Genomic DNA, 22118 nt, shown 5'->3' with positions numbered 1-22118 from the left:
ATTGTCAAAATAGTTAGGAGTTCTCGAGCAGACTGAAGCGCGGAAGATTGTTTGCTTTTTCCTAACTTTAAAAAAAAAAAAAATTCCTAAATTATGTTTTTGTTTTAGGCCTAAAAACAACGATTCGCAACCATTTTAAATGAGTAATTTGATAAAAATCTAACAAAAGTTTTGTATAATACCACATTTAAATTGCACTAAAAAATGCAGGGTCTTTTTTTTTTGTTTTCCTAAAGAATGACGGTCTTTTTAAGAGTGTTAAGGTAAATTTGATCCTGAATCGTTCCTTACTTGTGAACAATAACACAGCCGAGAAGTCACCTGTCAATGCAAATAGTTTATTGACAATGCAAAGCAAAATAATGTTTTAATTTATCTCGTCTATATATTTCGATAGAATATTTGTATTTTTTTAGTTGTCCCGTCTTATTAGAGGCGTACAGAATCACTTTTTAAGCTATTTTCCTCTGTTTTGTTTTCTTTTGGATGAAAATATTGGTACTTCTATTTAACATCCTATCAATTATTCTCTTCCGATGCCGCCGAAAGAAGTGAGTAATCACGCAATGCACCGCTTGTCAGAAAAAAAAAAATAACATTGTTAATGTTGAGTAATAAAAATGATAATAATAGCAACGAAGATAATGGTAAAAATACTCTTTCTATAGGCGTATGAGATTATGGACTATTTGGTAGTTCCAGACGTTTAACCAGTTAAAATATGAGTTTTCAAGAAATATTGACGTTTATGAAAGGATAACAACAAATTTTAACACGGTCTTAAACTTTATCAATATACTTCATAAAAAACTACTTGGAACATTCAGAATCCCAGAAAATCAACTTGAACTTGAACAGCTTGAACTTCAAAACAAAAGAAGACGAAATTATAAATTATATTGAAAAGTTCATTTTCAATTATATTGAAAGCCATTTTCATCTTACCGACAGTTTGGAAAACTGACGCTAAAACAAGAGAAATGGTTAACAAGAGAATAGAGCTTAATAACTAAATACATATGCCAAACGCTAAAAACTCTTGGAATGTATGCAATTCAAATCAATTCAAATAAGTACCCTACTTAAAAGTTAATTCGAGCGAGGTGATTCTAAATCAAGGTATAACGAAGGAAAAAAAATGCATGGAGCTGATAATGGTGTTGGAATTTTGGAGGTAGTTCCCTCACAAAGCAGAGGAGAACTTGATTGAGAATAATGAGTGTCAAATATATATCAGAGAGGCCGTCTCAGAAATTTCTGCTCGCTCTAAATATTTTCGCCTGTCGGTTTTTACCTTTGCTAAAGGATTTGTCTTCGCTTTCGGTGTTAATAGCACAATTCCGTAAATTTGGCAATTGTAGAATTGAATTTTTTTCGGAAATCGATTGATGTTTCCACAACTTTTTTTTTTGCATACATTATTAAAACGGGAAATAAAAATAAACATGTTCTGTATCTCATTAAAGTTATTAGGTCAGATCTGACGGGTGCTAAGACATCAACTTACCGCCATTTAGCATTTGTGTTTTACTTGGAACATAAATATAGAAGCCTGACATCAAGGAGTGAGAATGGAGAGTTCTGTGCTGCTCGTTTTCGTGACTGGGACTGCGCTGTTGACCCATCCGACGTTTGCAATTGGCGAAGGTGAGGAACAAACTTGACTCAGTTTTGTTCCAGTGTATTTATTTGTAGTTGATACTCAATTTCGGAGCGATCGTCAACAAAATTGCGAGTATATAAACGAGTTGATCAAGTTCATCATGAGTTATCAAGAAAAATTTCGAATCCCGAATAAATTCACTTTCTTCCATTTGATAATGACGGAATCTTTTCAAGCCCGTTTTTTGCTTTAAAGAAGATTTGTCATTTCCCTTCAAAAAAAAATTAAAAACAAGTAACAAAGCAAACCTGACAAGTTAGGATTAGCAACAAAGGCAACTTAAGATTAACTTCATGCCTGTCAACTATATTTATATTGTCATGATCACCATTGAAGACCTCACACTCTAATGTCGTAAATTTCATTTTAGTTTGAAACACTGAATCTTTATGGAATCGCATAGACACAGATTTGTTGCCGCTCTTTACGGAAATCGAAAATTGTTTTGGCATAAGACACAGGGCCAATGGCGGAATATAGCCTTAGATAGCATTTACATTATCATGCATTTTTTTAGGCTGGAACATAACATTTATCCATCACAAGATGTTGATCAGCGGATATTTCTGATTAAAGGGAAGTTCTTGAGTCGAAAACTTTAAGAATACGTTTTGAAGGGGGTATAACCCTAAATGTAAATTTTCCTGTTAAAATTGCGCAGGTGACTTCGACAATATAGACTTTCTTCACTCTATTTATGAAACTGCCACGTTGCGCTCGTTCAGATCTGCCATTCATTCAAAAGACTTATGTGTCAGAAGCCATAATATCTTTCTTTAATCTTCTCTCTCCTTACCATTCAATGCTCTAATAACAAATTTTCAACAAAAGAAAAAGGATAAATTACCGATTTTATTTGTTCATCAAGTCACCCAAAGGAAACTGTGACATTTAACGGGTAGTAGTAAGTTTATCAATATTTGGTAGCCATTATGGGCCAAAAATTGAAAATTTGACAATTACTTGTACGAGAGTAATGCGAAATTTGATGTACTTTTAATATTGCTTTTGCTTATAACAATGAAAATAAGAGTACTTTACCCTCATGTCATGTCAAAAACATCGTTAACCCGAATATCAATCTACTACGTGAAGCACGACAACAATGGCTGTCTACAATGCAAATCCACATCAATTTCCTCTTCCTCAAGACAATCCGTTGACGAAACCTTTGCAGGCACATTTATTCCTTTCAAAACTCTCAATATTGATGAGAAAAAAAAGGTATGCTTAAAGAGAATTTATGGTACGCTTTTTGTGACGGCTTTCGACCTAGCTCCCTCTCATGATAAAGTATTCCACAATTAAAGAAGTAACTAAAGATGCTTGTGAAACAGCAGGTGAAAGACCAATGTACGATTTGTAGCCATGACAAGGGTCTATTGATTCTCCATTCGTACCATTTTCCTCTATCACGGGTTACATATCACTTTTTTAGATCATCGCTCTCGCGAAATTACATCGGAAAGGATTTTCAAAGGTTTCCAATGTTTCCAAAGGGTCTTCCAGTTGTTTCCAATGTGTTATCATTAGGGAGTTTAGGCTTTCGCGACGGCGAAATTAAATAAGCGAATAAAATTCAACATGCAAATGTCTTAAGAACTTCGCATTAAATGGTATACTGAAGGCGGCATCGAGACCCAGATAGAAGAATAATTTCCGATCCTAAATCTTTGTTCTTTTCTGCTTTTGTTTGTAAGTGTGGTTTCATATTTATTCGTTTTTTGTTTCAAATTTATTTTTCGTTTTCATTGGCTTGTTTTTTTTTTGCTTTATTATGTTTGTTTGTTTTGGGATTTTTTCAGTGGTTATTTGAAATAATCTCCTCAGCTGAAATAGAGAAGGCATGCTCGGTGCTTCTTTGTTGAATACATATGTATGCAAGTTAAGGTCATGCTCTTGCTTTACAATAAAATGACTGCAAAATTAAGAATCTTGAGGCAAACTTTCCCATTTCATATAAACCTGTTGTTTTATCATTGCCTTTCCTATGGCAACTTTCTTTCTTTCAATTGTTTTATTTCAGAACGTGATCGCATTCTGCTGTTTCCCGATAACTTCTTTTTTGCTGAAAGACGGTTTGTAAACCACATCATCGATACAAAAAAAGTTAAGGATTTGGATCACTGTGAGCTTTTCTGCTACATGAACGACAAATGCGTTAGTGCTAACTTCAAAAAAGAGCCAGAGCCTGGAGGAATGACTCATGTTTGTGAATTGAATAACGCTACTCATCTAGATTATGATACTGACCTGATAACTGATGCCAATTTTTATCATCGCGGCTCTAAGGTGAGTTACAACTAAAACTTATCTCCTTGAATTGACGCCTTATATTCGATAGAATTATACGCGATCACCGACGTGTTCAGAAACTTTCATCCTTTTATTCACTTATCGTAGATCTTTCTCCTGCTGTTTCACATTCTTTTCTTCCTTTTCAGAACGCCTGCGGCAAGAATTCACGGTGCCAAAATAATGCAATTTGTGAGTCCGGTTTCACATTCAAGGGATATCGATGCTTGTGCCCTCCTGGATTCGAGGGAGAAAATTGTGAAAAAGGTTAGATTCAAAAGATGCCAGAAAAAGCAAAATATTGCCTTGAACATGTTGAATTTTAAAGACATTTGGTCGTCGAGTGAGTATCTTACTCCCGGGCTGGCCTTTGACGACTGGTAGCAGAAAAACATAGTGGTGTTAGGTGATTGATCTAAAACTAGACGTAACAATGGCAAAAAAACTTTAGAGGCCTTCTTTTCGAACCAAAGTAGTGGACAAAGGAAGCGCTCCCGTAACCTGTAAATTGTGCAATGTTGCTCGCTCGAGTTAAATTGTCGAGATTGTAGTGAGTGAAAAATGGTATGAGCTGTTATACTAGCATTATTTTGTTAGTAGTCATTAGTCATCCATAAAGTTTTCGCTTTTCTAAATAAGAAAAATGGTTACAATCTGTCTCATATGATGAGAAATTACAAAAATTTATTCATTGGTGTTTATATGACATTTCTCTTGTTAAAGATATTCAGATTTCAATTCAAATATACTTTTATATTATTTCACTTCACTTTTGATTCTTTCCTTTAAGACTGATCTTTGATTCTTTCCTTCGGTTTGGAAATGGATCGACTGTATATGAAGACACTCGGAACATGTTTTAGAGAATGCCTTATTTTACTTCTTATTAAGGCAATACAGCGTATGCCCACACCCCTGAGAGACAAGCATCAGCTAAAATCAACGAACGAGTTATTTGTATAATATTTTGTTAACCATTTCATGTAAAAGATAAAGAGACTGACATATTACCAATGCCTTCCTGTCGTTCCTAGATATCGACGAGTGTGCTTCAAATGACAATAAATGTGCTAAGGGTGCTGCCATTTGTAAAAATACGGTAGGATCATACAATTGCACCTGTCATTTTGGACATGAATGGGATGGCACTGAATGCAAAGGTTTGTTGTCTTCATTTTTCTCACTAGCTTCAGAGTCGGAAGGTAGGAAATGCAACGTCTTATGGACCGGTACCTGTGTCTATATGTCCCTCTGTCTGTCTGTCTGCACGCCTGCCTGAAAATTCCTCTTCACTGATACTGAAGCGCTTAGCAAATGACAGGCGCTATGGGTTGAGGCGAATTTTTTTGTTCCAGCGGGAAAATATCAAATTAGCATATATGAAAACAATGATCAATAGGAAAATTTAATCTTTTTATAAGAGACTAAGTGTTTTATTTGTTCAAAGTTAACAAAACGACAACATTGTAAGTTCAATTTATTCGATTTTCTACCATTTAGCTGATGTATGCCAACTCAACACCGTTCTGCACGATGTTGATAGAGACGTAAGCCACCATGACCCGGAAAAAACAGAATGTGACTAAAATCTCAACCCTGATTGGTATCGTTTCTTGGACATTCCAGGAATAACAATGCCGACTGAGTGTCCAGATCCTGACAAGTGCGGCACATCATTTCCAGGCTGGTTGAGCAGTAGTCACCCCACAGTGACTGAGGGAGAAGTAGCAGGGACTGTTTGCTTCAGCAGGAGCTCGGATATGTGCTGTCACCAGTCGAAAAACATAAGGGTGAAGAACTGTAGTTCCTTTTACGTCTACTATTTGGTGCCGACGAGCTGTCCCTACCGTTACTGCTTCACCCATAACTGAACATCTTAAAACTGTTAAATATTTAAGAATATTGACAGCTTGTTGGGTTAAAACATATGCTCTTCTTGGGCGAGGTTTCAAGGCAACGAAGCCCAAAACGAGAATATGTTTTAACCCAAAGCCGACAATATTTTATGGTATTGGTGTCTGAAAATCGCACTCAGTTGTTTTTATAGTGATCCATCCAGTAGAAGGATAAGTAAAACTACATACAAATTAGTAAGTGCATGATCAAAAATTCCATTCTCTCTTTCTTTAATACATATCCATGGGAACAGCATCTCGAAGATGAAGTGCTGTGGCGGGTATTTGGAAGATTTTGTAGCATTTTAAATCAATAAGCTCATCTGGAAGCGATAAAAACTTACCAAAATATTCTTCTGGTGAGCTTGAAGTCCGAAGACCTACCAAAGTATAATTATGTAGCATTCAGCTTAAATGTTTTCAGAATGCTGTTTAAAGAGTTATTTCACAATGTTGAGGCAGAGGAAGGCCAAATCGGTTGTACTAAGTTAAGGAGCGAATCTTACCTTGTATGGTCCGAAAGAAATGATACTTCGATGGTAAATAAGGCTTGCATAATTTCTGAGGTGCTTTTTGTCGTGAACATAGAATAGAAAAAGCTTTTTTCCTATGTAAACTCTCCTTTGTAATACTTCAAAGATTATTTAGCACCTGTTCTTCATTGATCCCTCTAGTTGTTGATAGTAACATTTTGACAGTTGAAAACTATCAAAAATCTACTTTTTTTTGGTACTTTTGTCTCCGTCTTGGTCCCCTATAATGTTATCGTAGGTATCTCCAACACTTTATGAACCCTATTGATTCAATTTAAGACTCGACCAAACTGCAATGCATGAGGAACTGTATTGACCTTGGTTACGGTAAATAATGACCAGAAACTAGCAATCAGGAAAGGGGCAGGACCTTCTGAAAAGAGAGTCAAAACATTTCTTCTTATTAGTAAGATTTTGTAAGGGTGAAACTCTTAGCCGGAAATTCTTAGGTGGCTTTGGTGTAAAGTTCGTCAACTTATCATTAAACATATTCCGACAGAAATAACTCTTGTAATATAGTTATTTCTGTCGGAATATATCAAACTTAGCGCTTAAAAATAAAAAAATACTAATACCAATAAAATATTTTTGCCTCAAAAGATAAAAACTGCACATCTTATGTTACATACTTTTAGAATAGATATTAAAAAGGAAAATTGGGATTCCATATTGACCTGTAGCGAAGTCAATGAAAGGCTTACTAGACTTTTTCGTATTTACAATAGAGTAAGTAATAAACATGCACTTTTTAAAACAGCTAAGATTAGACACAAAACTTATAAGCCCTGGATTGCTACAGGACTGAGTGATAAATTTTACAAGAGGTGGTTGACAACTCATATAACAGATTTTGAAATCGCATAAACGAAATAAAGGAATAAAGGTTTCGTATAAAGGAACAAAGTCGCTGATGATCCACCCACCTAGATGTAATTATTATTCTGTTATTTTTCCATATCTTTCATATGGTTGTGCACTCTGGGGAAATAATTATAATTCACCACTTTCTAAAGAGTAAAATTAAAAGACAAAGCGGTTCGCATTATCAATGATGTTCCTCTCATGCAACCAACTACTCCTCACTATACAGCTATGGGACTTTTGAAAGTTCCTGACATTGTCAAACTCAATACATCTTTACTTCTCTACGACTATTTCAATGCTGACAAACGTTCAAACTTTAATCTCTCCTTAGTGTCCAAGCTGCATGATTATGACTCTCGAAGTGTATCCTCCAACCATCTGGCAAATACTTCTTTTCGACATATGTCGGGAAATTTTGTTCAACAGTTGTCGGTAGGTATATCTGAAACGATATTCCTCAACCTATTAGAGAGAAACCAACTAAACAAATGTTTTAAAAAAGCACTTCCACATTACTATCTAACTCAATAGTTAGTATTCAAGTACTTCATCCTCTGTCTTTCTCTTTGAGTTAAGTCTAGTTTGGTGAATCACTTTTTATCCTAAATTAAGGGGGACTAATTAGGTATCTAGATGTCCCCCTCTCCTCTCTAAAATTTGAATGTACCGAACTAGAAATGCTTCGTCAATACTTTGTTTATTGTGTTACTTAACTAAGTTCTACGTGGAGTGGAAAAATTAATAAAAATAAAAATAAATATAAAGAGATACAAAAGATTCTCTCTTGAGTGCAGGGAAGTTCATCTTTCTAAAAAGAAACAGCTGGTTTTTTGAAGAAGCGAAAGCTAATCGCCATCATACTCTAAAGGAACTATCCAATGCTCAAGAAGATTTGTTACTTCGCTCCGGTGAATTCGGTGCTGAAAGCCCTGAAGCCCTCCCACGCATAGTTTGGTGGTTATTGGCACTGCACATTAGATCCGTGCCCGAGACGAGAGCGGGAAACTAAACTGGGATGCTTTGTTCTTCAAACAGGCAACGAAACAAGCTAGGAATTTCTGATTTGAAAATCAGAAAGAGGATAAAAGACCCACCGCGGCAATGGTGATTGTTCCGACGAACGCTTGGTCATTAACATTTACGCCGTCCGTTGGGACGGCCGAACAAAACACTGCATGCTAGGAATTAAGTCTTAACTAATTAATATTCAAATCGGTCGTGTTAGTTAGTTAGTTGCCGTTCAGCAGTCGCCGAGTTCGGACAAAAAAAAAACAAAAAAAAAAACAATACGTTTAGTCGCTGCGTTTTCGTTTTCGAATTTTGTAATAGTTGTAGAATTTATCGTGGAAACAGTGGTACACGAGCATTTAATCCAATCTCTTAAGAGTATGATGCATAATGATTATAATCCTTAATCTGGGTTCAGCTATGGTCTTGAATGGATAAAATTCCTTAAGCTAACTACATCTCTCCATACGCAAAGATCTTAGGTCATTTGTCAGCCTCACCACACTTGTTCATCACATCTCGGCTTATCATATCTGTAGTCATGCTGAAAATTAAGGCCTAAGACAATAAGTTGAAAGCATTGTAGTATGTTAAAAATATCTTATTACTCATCGATAGGCTTCTTCCTACTCAAAACAATTTCACTTTTCAAAGAAGTCAGAAGGAATGTGACAGTTTTTTGATAAACGTGGCTATCCGGTTTCTGTCATTCGAGTGGGCCACCACCGCGCCCAACAAATTGATTGACATTCAACACTAGCAACGACACAGAAGGAAAATACCGATTGTATCCCATTCACTCTCACATCTCACCCCCACAACTACGCAGTTGATTCTATCTTTCTTAAAAAATTTTAATTGCTTCAAACGGTTCAGAGACCAGTGGTATCTTTTCAGAACCGCAACTTATTTCATTCAAACGCAACAAAAACTTAGGCAACTTTTTTGTCAGAAGTTTATTTCAAACCAATGAGCAACCTGGGATTTTCAAATGCGCTCGCTCACGATGCATAACTGGTCCTTTCATTCATAATGTAGAGAAAATGTCGGGACCGGAGAGACCCATTAAGATTACTGTCATTTTAAGTGCACCTCAGCCAATGTTATCTATTGCATAACTTGCACTCATTGCAAAAAGTTATACATCGGTGAAACGGGAAGACGATTAGGTGAACGACTCCAAGAACACCTAATGTACTCCATAAGTTCACATTTCCCATACTTTTGATTGCAAACGATTGGAAACTGACAAAGAGAATGCCATGCGCAAAAGCAAAGTCACGCCAGTCAGTGAAAATGATTCAGAATGGAAAACGTCAATAACTAAATTTTTGTTCTGCGCATAAACACCCACGCCGCCTTTGTTCCTATAACAACGACTAGATCCTATTCCTCTCGGAGATTGTATAAACTAGGAATATTGACGACAATCTCTGCTTTTTCTGGTTTGAGATGTTTCTCTAACAACAACACACACATTGATGTTGTTATTCATCAAATCAGTTTCCAAGGCTACACCTGTTCAAGCTTTGTTCTTAGTTCGATTTTTTTTTTGCTCAGTATTTATTGCTGTCTAAGTAATTCTGAGTATTGTGAATCAATTCGGTCTGCCACATCCAAGGCCAGCTTTGAAACTTGATGTATACTCTGTACTCTTTGGCCTGATCCACGCCACCAAATAATACATACAGAACTCACCTTAACCACTATGCTACTGTGACAAACAGACGTCGCGAAACACCTATTATCGTCGTTCGTTTGTTCATTATTATACTTTCGCCACAGTTTTTTTTTTCTGCGACGTCCACATTCGTTTTCCATATGTATAGGTCGTTTTTAGTTAGGCTCCGAACATAAATCCAGCCTCCAAAGTTAATGCTTTTCAATTTATTAACCCAAAGAGAAGAATTTCGGCTACACCTATCATACAGAGAAAGTTATCTTTTCACCAACCAGTCTTTCTGTAGCTCTAGACATTGTTTCATTTTAAGACGTTCTAAAGATTCAACCGCTGAAACTCAAGAACCCTTATTCTATGCGGTAAGAGTCACATTTCCCTGTAAGTTTAAAATGCTAACTGCAGCTAATGGCTCATCGTAAGTGTGCTGGAGGGTAGCCCGGTTTCAGAGGCATTAATAGGCTAGGAGTGCTGATACTCGGTGGAAACTAGGATGTCCGTACATGGCCGGGTTACCCTTCAGATTTTTTGATTTACTGACATTTTCTCAGTATTCTGATACACTCTTGAGTGGAGACGGGCACTGAGAGAATATTTTTTGTGAGAGGAAAGCAACACAGTGACCCAGCCGAAGCTGAACCTGGAACTTTAATCCGGCGGTAAGGGCCAACCAAGAATACCAACTCTGATACAGCGAGGCCTTGGTCAATCGGAAAGATGGCGACAACGGATTGGAACGGATTGGAATGTGTTGCGGCGTATGGTCTGTACATTTGAGTGATGGTCAAGGCCTTTGGACCGGTCAATATCACAAAACTGTTATTTTAAATTATCTTTGACGAAAATTAATTAAATTATCTTTCTTCATCGTGATAAGTGCGGATATTGACTGTGACTACGGATTAACAGCTGTAAATATTTCTAGTTATGATAACAAACAGCAAAACCAAAAACATAGAAACTATTCTTCTCTCAATGTTGTTACTCTCCTTGGCTTACAACTGAAAAAAAAGAGATAAGGTTGTCCTTAAAACAGAAGACCCTACCTTAGATATTAATTTTCAGCAGAACTGGATAAGAAAATTTGTCAAATACAACTCGATTGTACATAGACTAATTAAAGAAACCCGAATGGTACAGCATGTTTGCCTATTTTCAGTCCTCCTCAATTGCCGATAAAGAATTGGTTTATGCTTAGCGAGGGTATTTCAACTTATGGATGGACATGGGAAGTCTGGAGAGCACGAGAGAAGCGTAAGAGTTGCTCTAAGTGCAGTCGAGAGCGACTCTAGGTTCTTGAGTGCTCTCCAAGCTTTGTAAGTGCACCCATGACTCGATATACGCACAGCTAAAGGCGTGAACCGAATCTTACATAATATACCATGCAGACAAAACTCGTGCACTTAAAAAGGGTTTAATTAAAATTGTGTCAGGTTTTACCACTGAGGTAAATGTGTTTTACCTACAAACTATGAATAAATAACCAGGCAAAACGACCAAGAAATATTTCGAGACCAAAACTTTGATTTTCTAAAGTTACTGTCCAAAAATAGGGTTCCAAACAAGGTCGTCCTGCGCGCGCTGCTTTTTACAGATATTCCTAAAGGTTCCTGAGAAAATAAATTTTAAAGTGGAACAATAGAAAATATTTCGGTCGTTGTCACGCGCGCTGGGACGTTACAAAGAAAATATTTCAAATTTTGTCAAAGCCTCACACGCTTTTGTTAGTTAGTGTCTGGCCAATTTTCTTGAAAAACCAACAAATCAACATATTCTACCAATTTTTTAAGTAGAGGTAACTCGCGTAAAATTCACCTTGAGTTTTAGCCTCCAAAGAAATTCACAGTTTTCACACCTCATTCAAGCGCATGTCAATGGGCTCATGCCGCCGCTCAATGAAATGCAACATTGAAGCCCCTGGCACGTAAATTAAACGAAATCCAAAATTGATCGGTAAAAACAGAAGGAAAAGTGGGCAAAGAGTTAGGGTTAAGGAAAAAGGAAACTTAACTTCGATTTCATTGGCCCTGGCTCTCTCGCGACTTTCTCTTTATGTCCGTTTGATGAGGACTCTTATTTCTCAACGTTTTGCGAAATGTGACAAATGTCTATGAATGATTCCTTTTTGATCATGATTACATAGTGTTCTTGTTTGTGATACCATTTGTTTTAGAAACCGAGGGCAGATTTTGAAAGAGTTACGTTCTCCCGCAGTGATGAGAGGGAGGGGGGGGGGGGGGGGGGTAAGCTTTTTAATTTTCATAACTCGTGAAAATACGAGATTAAGATTGTGAATATTGTGAATTTTTCCGCTTTTCGCAATACCTGATTTTTCATGATGTGGTATAAGGAAGAGTTAAGTAAAAAACATCCTAACCTGCTCCTTGCCATCCAAGGTATACTTTGTTACTGACTTACTGTCACATAAGGGAAAAGAGAAAGCCGTCAGAAAAAAAAGTCAGGGTCTTCATTTCATCAATATTCAGTTTGCAGCACCTGCTCGAAAGAACACTCTTCTCGTGTAAAGATTTCTCTCGGTAGTTATATCGTGACATCAATTGCATAAAAATAAGGGACAATTGTGGGCATTTATAATTATGCATAGCCGAGTGAAAAAATGGTTGCCCAGCGACAATATTACATCCTCTCCCGGACGGGATGCTGTCCGGCTTTCCTGACAGCTTTTTTTATCGGATTTGTCAGAGAAGAGAGTCGTGGTCAATTACGAGCGAAACACAATCATCCAGTCTCTGCTTGTCAATTGGTCGAAGAAAGAGAAAGAAACCGACGAAAACTCTTACTAACTGGGTAAACCATCGTTGAAAAAAGAAAAAAAAAAAAAACAAATTTGTTGTCAGAGATCTTGTCGCTCATTTCCTCTTTCTATATAATATATAACAACTTACGGTGTCATAATGATTCCTTATAAGACATAGTTACCAAAATAAAGTATTTCAGGAATAGTCATTGAAACACTGAAATTTAATTATTTTAAGGATTAGAATAGAATCATGTTTTTGCTATTTTTGCACAGGTGAAAGTCATTTTTGTGCATTTAGTTTGTATCATAAGAGCTTTTTTCCTATAACAATATCAATTTTGGGAAGGTAAGTTAAATGTATTACGTGTTCATGTATGGTATCACGTTTGTGTCAATCGCCTGTAAAGATTGGAAGGTGTCAATCAGCTATGTTTTAATACTGACGTTTATCGATAGAGCCAAAAGAGGTCAAGAGATATTAAAAATAAACTCTTTTTCACAGGGAGTTCGATTTACCCGAGTTCGAGTTAGCTGCAAGTAAATGACTGAAAAAAAAAATGGAATAAAATCAAAGGGAAGTCAGATTTTTTTCAAGTTAGCGGGGGGTTCGAGTTAATGGGGTTGTGCTGTATGCTTATTTATTCTCGTACTTTATGTAATGGTATTTTTTATGGTGTACATTATATTTGTAAGACAGAGTCGTGGGGCAGATCATGGATAGCTAAGTGAAAGATATGATTACTCTGACAACTTATTTTCTCATCTATTTTCCTCTCTTGAATAGCATCAGCAGTCTTTATATTTGTTTGTTTTGTGCGCATCAACATCGACATTAAATATTCCATTGTAAAAATTCTATGTTGCAATTAGATGTCATCTTTGAAAACTTGTCTGTTTTTGACCAAATTTCTTGATCAGGGGTCTGCACTTATTTCCATGAAATGGATATTTTCTATTTCAAGCTTTTAAACGCTCTGCTTGAATTCCTACACACATATGTAAACTTCTACAGTGACCTTGAACTTTTTTAATGTATATAATAATAAAAACAAGACATTCGTTTCGAATGACATTTTATGAATTTTATAAATATAATCATGCTTCTGATAAGAGCAGGAACATATGGAATTAAGGTTTTGGGACCTGATCATAATCAGCCGAAATTTACATAATATTTACAGGGGCTGTTCGATTCTTACGATTGCTTAATTGAATAATTTATGACTGCCTGAAATATATTTTTCAAGTCTCCCAAATGTGCCAGCTTTAAGACTTTAAAACATATCTTGAAGTGAGAAAACTAGGAAATTTAAGACCACTTAAAGGGCACACCTTAGATTCTGTGAATTTTGTTTTTTTCACAATTTAGTTAACCCCATTGAGGGTCTCAGTGGGGTTCACTTTTAGCTGCAAAAAAAAAAAGTAAATGAAACGAAATTTGCCGAATGATGAATTGACAGATAGAGACGCGTTATTTTGTCTTCTGCATGTACGACAAAGATTAACAAATGATGTATCCTTTTACTTAATTCGTTGTTATGAGTGGTGAATTAGCCCATCAACCTATAAACTCGACAATACTTTTCTCTTTCATAATAGTCCTGCAAACGAGATGTTTGGTGTATTTTTCAATCAGTAGGGCTCCTTGGGGTTCTTTTCACCTGGATCAGACCGAATGCCGCCTTAATCTATAACACTCAAATTCTGAGCCAATCATAGCCCTCAAAAGGAACAAAATGGCATAAAAAATGCATGTCCTCGTACTTTCGTAATATTGAAAGCGGCTAAAAGAAGTCACCAGCTATGTCTGAACGGAATTGCTCGAATTAGTTTTCAACATGGCGTTTTTGAACAAATTTTATTTCTTCCTAGTCTTGTTATCTTTCTTGATAGTAGAAGATGCGGGAGGAAAAAGTGAGTTACAGTTTTATTCATCTGAACAGAGTTTTAGTCGCTAATGTGCACCTTAGGTTTTATTTTCTTGATCGTCACTTCGTTCCTTAGATGAAGTGTCTTTTCTTGAAGAGGCTTGAACTTAGCCTACACACCTTTAAGATAATTTTTGAAGAATTTGGATTTCACGGAAACAGTCCTTTGACATTTTGACTAATGGTTCAAAATGATAGCGAAGCAGCTTCACTCCTTAGTGTTGTCAGATGGAAATCACTCTCAAAAGCCATGAGACCAAACAGACCCATGGTCAGTAATACTGCTTCTGGCTAGGGAATTGTACCCTTATTCCCGACAATCTATTTACATTTTGGTCTTCCTCACATCTGGATATTTTGGATGGATTATCTTCACCATGCCAACATGGACCCCGGAGAATTTAATCATAATACACAATGCTATTTCAATTATTCCCTCTAAGGGATATTACAAAAGGTTGTAGTTCAGAGTTAGTAGGGGACTCATCTTTTGAAAAAGCCATGGAGTAACATTCATAAAACTGAAGGTAATCAAAGAGCACACTCTTCACTCAGAGCTTGCAGGAAGGAAATATTAATTCTGGCATGCTGCTCTCTACAAACTTGACTACTCCTCGACTGTTTAAGAGATAATGACATGAAAAGCCACCTAAATATGCTGTGGATTCCAAACTGATACTCGTAAAAGAATTGCATGGTCAATAATAAATTATTGATCGGTTATCAGTGAAACCTTAAAAGTAGACCAATTTTAATGAATCAGAAATGTTTCTTTCTCGAAATAATTTTCGTTTTCATTTATTACGACCTCCTCCTGAAGACAGACTACTGCACAGGTTTTTTGAGTAAATCTTAATTTTCCCTTGAAAAAGAAATTTTTTTTTCCGTCTAGATAAGAAGTTGTGAGTTGTGAACTCACGTAAAGTCAAATGGTGCTCATCGTATTATCTTCAATTCTTCATAGATCTATGTCGTAAACTGGAATTTACATCATCTCTTGCTTTCCATGGTAAACGGCTCATAAATCATCTAATAAGAACCGTAGAATTCCTTGTGCAAGACTTCTGCTCCACTCTATGCTTCATGGAACCCAACTGCGTCAGCTACAACGAGGTAGTGATTAGCAGCTCTCCGTCAGTCACTAAATGTGAACTGAATAATTCCACACACAATGAACATCCCCAAGATCTCAAACCCTGGGCAAACTACAGCTATGGAGGAACAATGGTCAGTGCATTCTTAAGCAAGTGACGCTTTCCCTTCTTTAGTTTCTCTTTATATTGTTAATTAATAAATTCTCCAACAGCTCTCCGTCCATCACTAAATGCCAGCTGAATAATGCCACACAGTTATCTTCCTCAGGACCTCAGGCTCTGAGTGAACTACAGCTACAGAAGAACAATGGTCAGAGCATTCTTAACCGATTTACCCTTTTTGTTATAATTTTTTATAGCAAATTTCCTCTTATCAAGTTATTCACGTGGTGGTTCATTGGCTGACCGTTTACTTGTAATCACATAAATTACATTTCAACTGCTTTTTCAAATTATCGTAACCATTTGCTCCTCTCATTTATATACTTTTGTGCTCAACCTCTCTTACCACACTTGTTAGAACCCTTGTGGACAAACTCCTTGCCAACACGATGGGACTTGTCAGACTGGATTTACAGACAAAGGGTATAGATGTGTTTGCCCAAAAGGATACGAAGGCAGCAATTGTGAGATAACTAGTGGTACGTAAAAACGCTTTTACTCCATGAAAAACTTCAAATGAGAACAAATTTTGGTTATCTTTCGATGAATCAAGCCTCATCCAAGAGTCCCTTTTTATCCCTCTCTGCCTCTCGGCGCTGTAAGTCTGTTTGTCTTCCTTTTCTTTCCCAGCAGCAGGCGTATAGCCCATTCGAATTTTTTGTTTAAAAAAATCAAGAAATCCATTCAAAATCTACTGATTTTTTTTCCCAGCTATGGGATGGATACAGATGACGCCGTCTACAGTTTGCTTCGGAGCCAAAGATGATTCGTATGGTATCTTTACAACAGCCATTTCAGGTAACATCACTACATTCAAATTAACATACCAACATGGTCATGTCAGCTGTCATGCACCAGATCCAAGCTATCAGTCCAAGTGGGGATGCCTTTGGCCTCCTCTCATCCCTAACCAAATGGCCACTTTGATAACTGACAATGACCGTAATCTCCTTCTGCCTACTGACGATTACCGATCAAATTCTTGGGGCTGTACGTTTTACAGCCTGCCTTGGGCCACAACCGAATCGCCAGAACTACTCTTCGATAACTTTTCTTTCCCACTGATGGTGGAGTCGAACCAAGAACTCCAAATCTGGTTCAGTGAGGACTTATTCAGCTGGGGCGATTCTGATAACGGATTGGAACGAACATGTGTTGCGGTATATGGTCTGTATGTTTGAGTTGCGGTGATCGCGTTGCTCAACATTGTTTTGGAGCTTTCGCAAAAGTTCGTATTTCATAGTAAGTAGGAAAATAATCTAATCAGAAAGAAACGGATTCCAGCTGATGTAAACTAAAAACATTAATTAATTCATCAACTGAAGGCAATCAAAGAGCCTCCTCCTTCCAAAGAAATTTCTGAGGGTTAACTCAGGGCTTGAAGGAAAGATATACTAATGCGGGCATTTTGATTTCTATAAACTGAACCAATAGCCGACTGCTTGAGCGATAATAACAAGTGAAAGCCACCTCAAAATGTTGTGAATCAAATGCTGGTCTAAAAGGTCTAAATTCTAGCACCTCCGGGGCATTGTGTTTGTTATCAGGGGAGAAAACATTCTCAACGGACTTGTCTATCTTTACCAAGTATGAATGAGCAAACTGCCAAATTCATAAAAATTCTGTACGTGAGGTACCCCGAGAGGAACTGGTATCATATGTAGGAGAATTAAAAATACTCCTAAAAACGGGATGAAATTTAGCAGGGTGGGTAACACGCCAATCAGTAAGGTTACATAAACTTATCTCAACAGAGACCAAAAGCAACTGGGATTCTGAAAGGAAAGGATCAAAATTCCCTAGTTATTGGGTTTTGTATTTTCGAATGGCAACTTTTTCCTGAGTGAATTGCATCCTGAGTTCATTGGAGAGGGAGGCCTTTGATTAAACCTTCGGAATGGTCAAAGTCACTAAAACTATTAACTCAACAACAATTGTCTTGAAAGGAAGGCTGTTTAACCAAAAAGTCCAAACGATAGTGACGGGAAATTTTGTGAATGAAAATTGTACGACAACGACGGGCAATGCTTTTTCTTGAGGAAGGGTTCCTGTGAGAACGTGCGGAAGACAAATGCTTCCGTTTCCTTCAAAGATTAAAAATAACTTCAGCGGAATATCTCAACCAATGCCCTGATTGTAACTGTCTGTCTCCTCTCTATGTCTTGATCAGAGGACCACAATGAGAACTATTGGCTCAGTACCAGTAATTGTGTAATCCAATAAAGTCATTATCATTATTATTATCAGGGCGAATGTTGACTGCATTATGTTCTTTTATTTTTTTCTATGGATTAACTGCAGCAGCTATTTTAAAAGCGGGTGTACACTACAGGTACAAAACAGACGTTTTAACTCCTTCGTTCCCACGAGTGGCCAAAGGATTTCCCCTCACAATATCAATCTGTTTCCTTTGGCTACTAATAATTTTCCATCTAAAAGGATAAACAGAAAGTTTTTGCTTCACATTCCTCAGAGACTTCCACCAAATAGTACTCGCTGGCCTTCTTAAGCAACTGAAACTTCTTGACTATTAGTCCCAGCATGCAATATGCAGTCTTGGACGATAAGGGAATGAATCGGCAGTGTAACGTCTTCATACCCATGAAGACATGTAACATCTGGAAAAAAAAAACAAAACAAAAAAAACAGTGAAATGAATGAAATTAATAGAGCATAGCACGATCTATATATCTCAGCTGAACAACGAGTGACCATAGTGATTTTAATGCCCTCCGAATGGGTTTGGAAAGCGGTAATTTTCACAGGAGAAAATCTGTCCTCTAAATTACTCAATAACCATTTAATACGATAATTGGCGTGTAAATATCAAGATTGACTATGCGTTACGTCTTGAGCCGATGACAAAAGAAAACTTAGGCTCTGTACTACTGAGTTGGGAGAGGTATTGTTCTAACTTCCAGTTGAGTGAGGTATTGTAAGGTATTGTAACTACTAGTTGAGAGAGGTATTGTAACTTATAGTTGAGAGAGATATTGTAAGGTATTGTAACTTCCAGTTGGGAGAGGAATTGTAAGTCCCAAGAACTCAATACAAAGAGCCTTACCAGAGTTTGAACCCCGACTGTTTGCCATGAGGTCCAACCATTTTGCCTGCATTTCTCTCACACCTCAATCACTCCTTCATCCCTGCACCCTAATTCAAAGCGCTTTTTGTCAGGATCAGCTTAACGACACTGACAAAACAGAGGGCATCAGTAAGATCATGACGTAAACCTGAAAGGAAAGTAAGCAGTTTACATCAATGTTAATGACAACAAACAATATATTTTTGAGGAGAGGGACGATAAAAATTCCAAAACTTATCGGCTGGGATTCTTGATCAGATCCTGATTGCTTTAAAGGAGGATAATACCGTCGAAATACTGATACATAACGATTTATGTATCGGACATTGCTACAAACTTTGAAAAACAGAAGCTTGATGTGCATCAAATTCTCGTGACCAATCTTACAAAAGGAATGGAAAGGATTAAGGAGAAATACTATTCTGATAAAGCGGAGCAAAAAATCAGCAAAGATGTTAATTAAGATTAAAAATGACACTTATAACAACACCTTTCAAAGCTTTCCCTTTTTCATTTTGTGTTTATTAACACAACATGCAAAGGCAGCCACTCGTTGCTTAGTGGATCTGGGGAATTTTCAGTTTTTTTAAGGGCACGGCCTGTTTCGAGGAGAGTCACGGTAAGCTCTGTCTATACAGCCAATTGGAGCTGATGATCAATTAACAGTAACGTTTGGAGGAGGGAAATTTGATAAATCCTGAACTGACTTATTAAAAACCAAGGACTTCCAACAGGAACATGGAATAATCTGTCAATTACACGTCTACTAAAATAGGCTCGTAATTAGAAGATATGTTTATTTCATGAGCAAAGTCGCCGGACGTTTTATATTAGTAAAAGGACCATTCAAGAAAGATATTTTATCTTTCTGTAGGAGAAAAAGAGAAAAATACTCTGAACATATTTATTGATCCTATGAATTTTGAATGTGTTGAAGAAATATCTAAATGAGCTGCAGGCCAGGTGTCTGCTTGCCCTGCTCAGTTTTTACATTGTAGAGATGTAGATCTTCACCACCCTTAACCAACATGAGGAATCATTTTTAAAATAAAATAATGCTGACATATGGAATCAACGATTTACATTTTCATCGTTGTCTATTTGTTAGGAGACATAGCTTCCATATATCTACCGAAAATGTAAAAAAATTGCATTGCAAACGAAATGTACCAAAACTTCCGTTCTTTCATTTATCTATCAATCATTCAAGCCATCCATCTCTTTTCTTTTATTCTTTTTTTTTCTTTTTTCTTTTCAGAACGCCTGCGGTAAAAACCTACCGTGTCAAAATAATGCAACTTGTCAGTCCGGTTTCACAATCAAGGGATATCGATGCTCGTGCCCCCCTGGATTCGAAGGAGAACATTGCGAAAAAGGTTAATTACAGAATGTGCTGATAAGAAAAAAACGTTCGTAGGGTATTTAAATCACCTCCAGTTTATATATCACAATTGGCCGTCGAGTGCGTATCATAACGGAAGGCAACCGAAGCCAATCTTTGACGACTGATATCCGGCTACAGTTTGGAATGGTGTCTAGAGAGAGATTCCGCTGCAGTGGAAGTTTTGGTTTAGTCTAAATTAATAGTTCATTTGTCACAATGATAACTTACTTAATGCTTTTTCACCTCATATCGAGTTTAAGAAATGAATGTATATCTCACTCGTGTAGCCACTACCGAATTTTTCTTTTCTTTCCAATTTTTATGTACGTAGATGAATGTCAAAAAAATACTCACGATTGTCACCTGAACGCTACTTGCCGAAACACAAATGGGTCCTTTGTGTGCACCTGTTTATCTGGATTTAAAGGAGATGGACGGGAATGCACAGGCAAAGGCCTTTATATTGTAATTGCCTCGTTATGACTTTGAGAAATGTGAGTTTGCTTGTACCTTCCTTCTTGGTTTGTTTTTGATTGTTTTGAGCAAGTAGTTACCCTTTCTGCAATTTTTGGCCAATGGCAGAAAATGAAAATTCTTAATCCCATTTGAAAGCAAGAGGACAAAATGCTGAACATTTTCGTTGACCAGCTTTCTCTTTAATAGAACATGGCGGCCAACAAGTCTCTAACGACAACTGTCGCACTCAACGTTCAAAATAAGAAGGTTTATACATGTATCATACTCCAAGAATCGCGAAGGCCTTGCATGATTTTTTCACAATGATGCATAAATGATCCGTAATTTGAATTATTATAAGGCTGTGTCTCGAAAAGATTGAAAGCAATCAAACAGAATAATCTGATTGGCTAAAATAGATGTTGACTGCGGTTAAGATTTTCCTAGGTGATTCGTTAGAAAAAAAAGAAGTTGAGTAACAAGTTTTTTTTTAATCTTTCCTTGAATGTTCCCTGCGAAAATCTGTTTCGAAAAATACAATAAAAGAGATAGGTCACCGTGCTTGTTTGCGAAAAATGACAAGCCAATCTTATTCCAATTATGACTCCACTAGTACATTTTCACGCCCCTTCTTTCACGGTACATTTTTCGGTAGCTGGAAGCAGGGGTTTTCAAAATAAAAATTTGTAAGGAACAATTCGATATATAATTTGTGGAAAAGTCACGTAATTTTAATCGACAAAACGTTCCTCGAATAGTTGTTTCATTGTTATTATCAAATAACGGGCTTTGTGCACGCTTTTAGCTATATCTTTTTTTTTGCCTTCGATGATTTTTTTAATTTCCCCAATTTAAAGGGGATAATTTATACAGCAAAATTATTCAATGAATAAGGTCACCGTGTTTGTTCAAGAGCATCTTTCAAAGACCTCTTTCCAAGGTCCATTGATTGAAAAACAATACTGTGTTCTCGGAATGCAAGCGCGCTTATTCGCCTGATTATGTGATTTTTATGCGCTGTACAGGATGCCCAGTGCAATACTGACAGCAAGATTCAATTTGGTTTGTTCACTTTAAATGAAAGAATATTTGCACAAAATTAGGAAGCAGGCAAGAAGAATAAGGGAAACGTAGGCAAATTTGAATGTAGCCGTTGACGCTCCGAGCAAAGTCGAAGTTGAAGACTTTTGCAGGCAAAAATCCAAGAACGCTTATTTACGAGTGACTTAGACGGAAGGAAAAAGATTTGTCAGTCACTGGAAAAATTTCGAGGGAAACTGTATTAACCAGCAAAATTTTACAAGGCCCAATG

The 22118-nt window shown here is 36.9% G+C and overlaps 1 protein-coding gene across 2 annotated transcripts; it reads left to right on the top strand.

Moving 5' to 3' along the window:
• Positions 1-1497: 1497 nt before the first annotated feature.
• Positions 1498-8366, top strand: LOC131776114 (uromodulin-like). 2 transcript variants are annotated; one of them, XM_066166666.1, is made up of 6 exons: positions 1498-1647; positions 3690-3955; positions 4108-4225; positions 4993-5118; positions 7582-7682; positions 8286-8366. In XM_066166666.1, exons 1-6 carry the CDS (start codon positions 1572-1574, stop codon positions 8310-8312), a joined length of 714 nt encoding a protein of 237 aa, XP_066022763.1. In that variant the 5' UTR covers positions 1498-1571; the 3' UTR covers positions 8313-8366. The 2 variants fall into 2 exon arrangements, with proteins under 2 accessions (XP_066022763.1, XP_066022762.1); XM_066166665.1 differs by lacking the exons at positions 7582-7682; positions 8286-8366 and adding an exon at positions 5585-6050.
• Positions 8367-22118: the final 13752 nt, after the last annotated feature.

This window comes from Pocillopora verrucosa, chromosome 5 (genome assembly GCF_036669915.1).
Source record: "Pocillopora verrucosa isolate sample1 chromosome 5, ASM3666991v2, whole genome shotgun sequence".
NCBI lineage: Eukaryota > Metazoa > Cnidaria > Anthozoa > Scleractinia > Pocilloporidae > Pocillopora > Pocillopora verrucosa.
Note: the sequence above shows the minus strand (reverse complement) of the source record. Positions and strands in the feature narration are given on the sequence as shown.

What these genes read in the sequence shown, in the direction of transcription:
- LOC131776114 (XM_066166665.1), top strand. Translation starts at nt 1,572, where the DNA reads ATGGAGAGTTCTGTGCTGCTCGTTTTCGTGACTGGGACTGCGCTGTTG. An exon ending in TTTATCATCGCGGCTCTAAG is followed by an intron (nt 3,956 to 4,107) that starts GTGAGTTACAAC and finishes CTTCCTTTTCAG; the next exon opens with AACGCCTGCGGCAAGAATTC. An exon ending in GGATGGCACTGAATGCAAAG is followed by an intron (nt 5,119 to 5,584) that starts GTTTGTTGTCTT and finishes TGGACATTCCAG; the next exon opens with GAATAACAATGCCGACTGAG.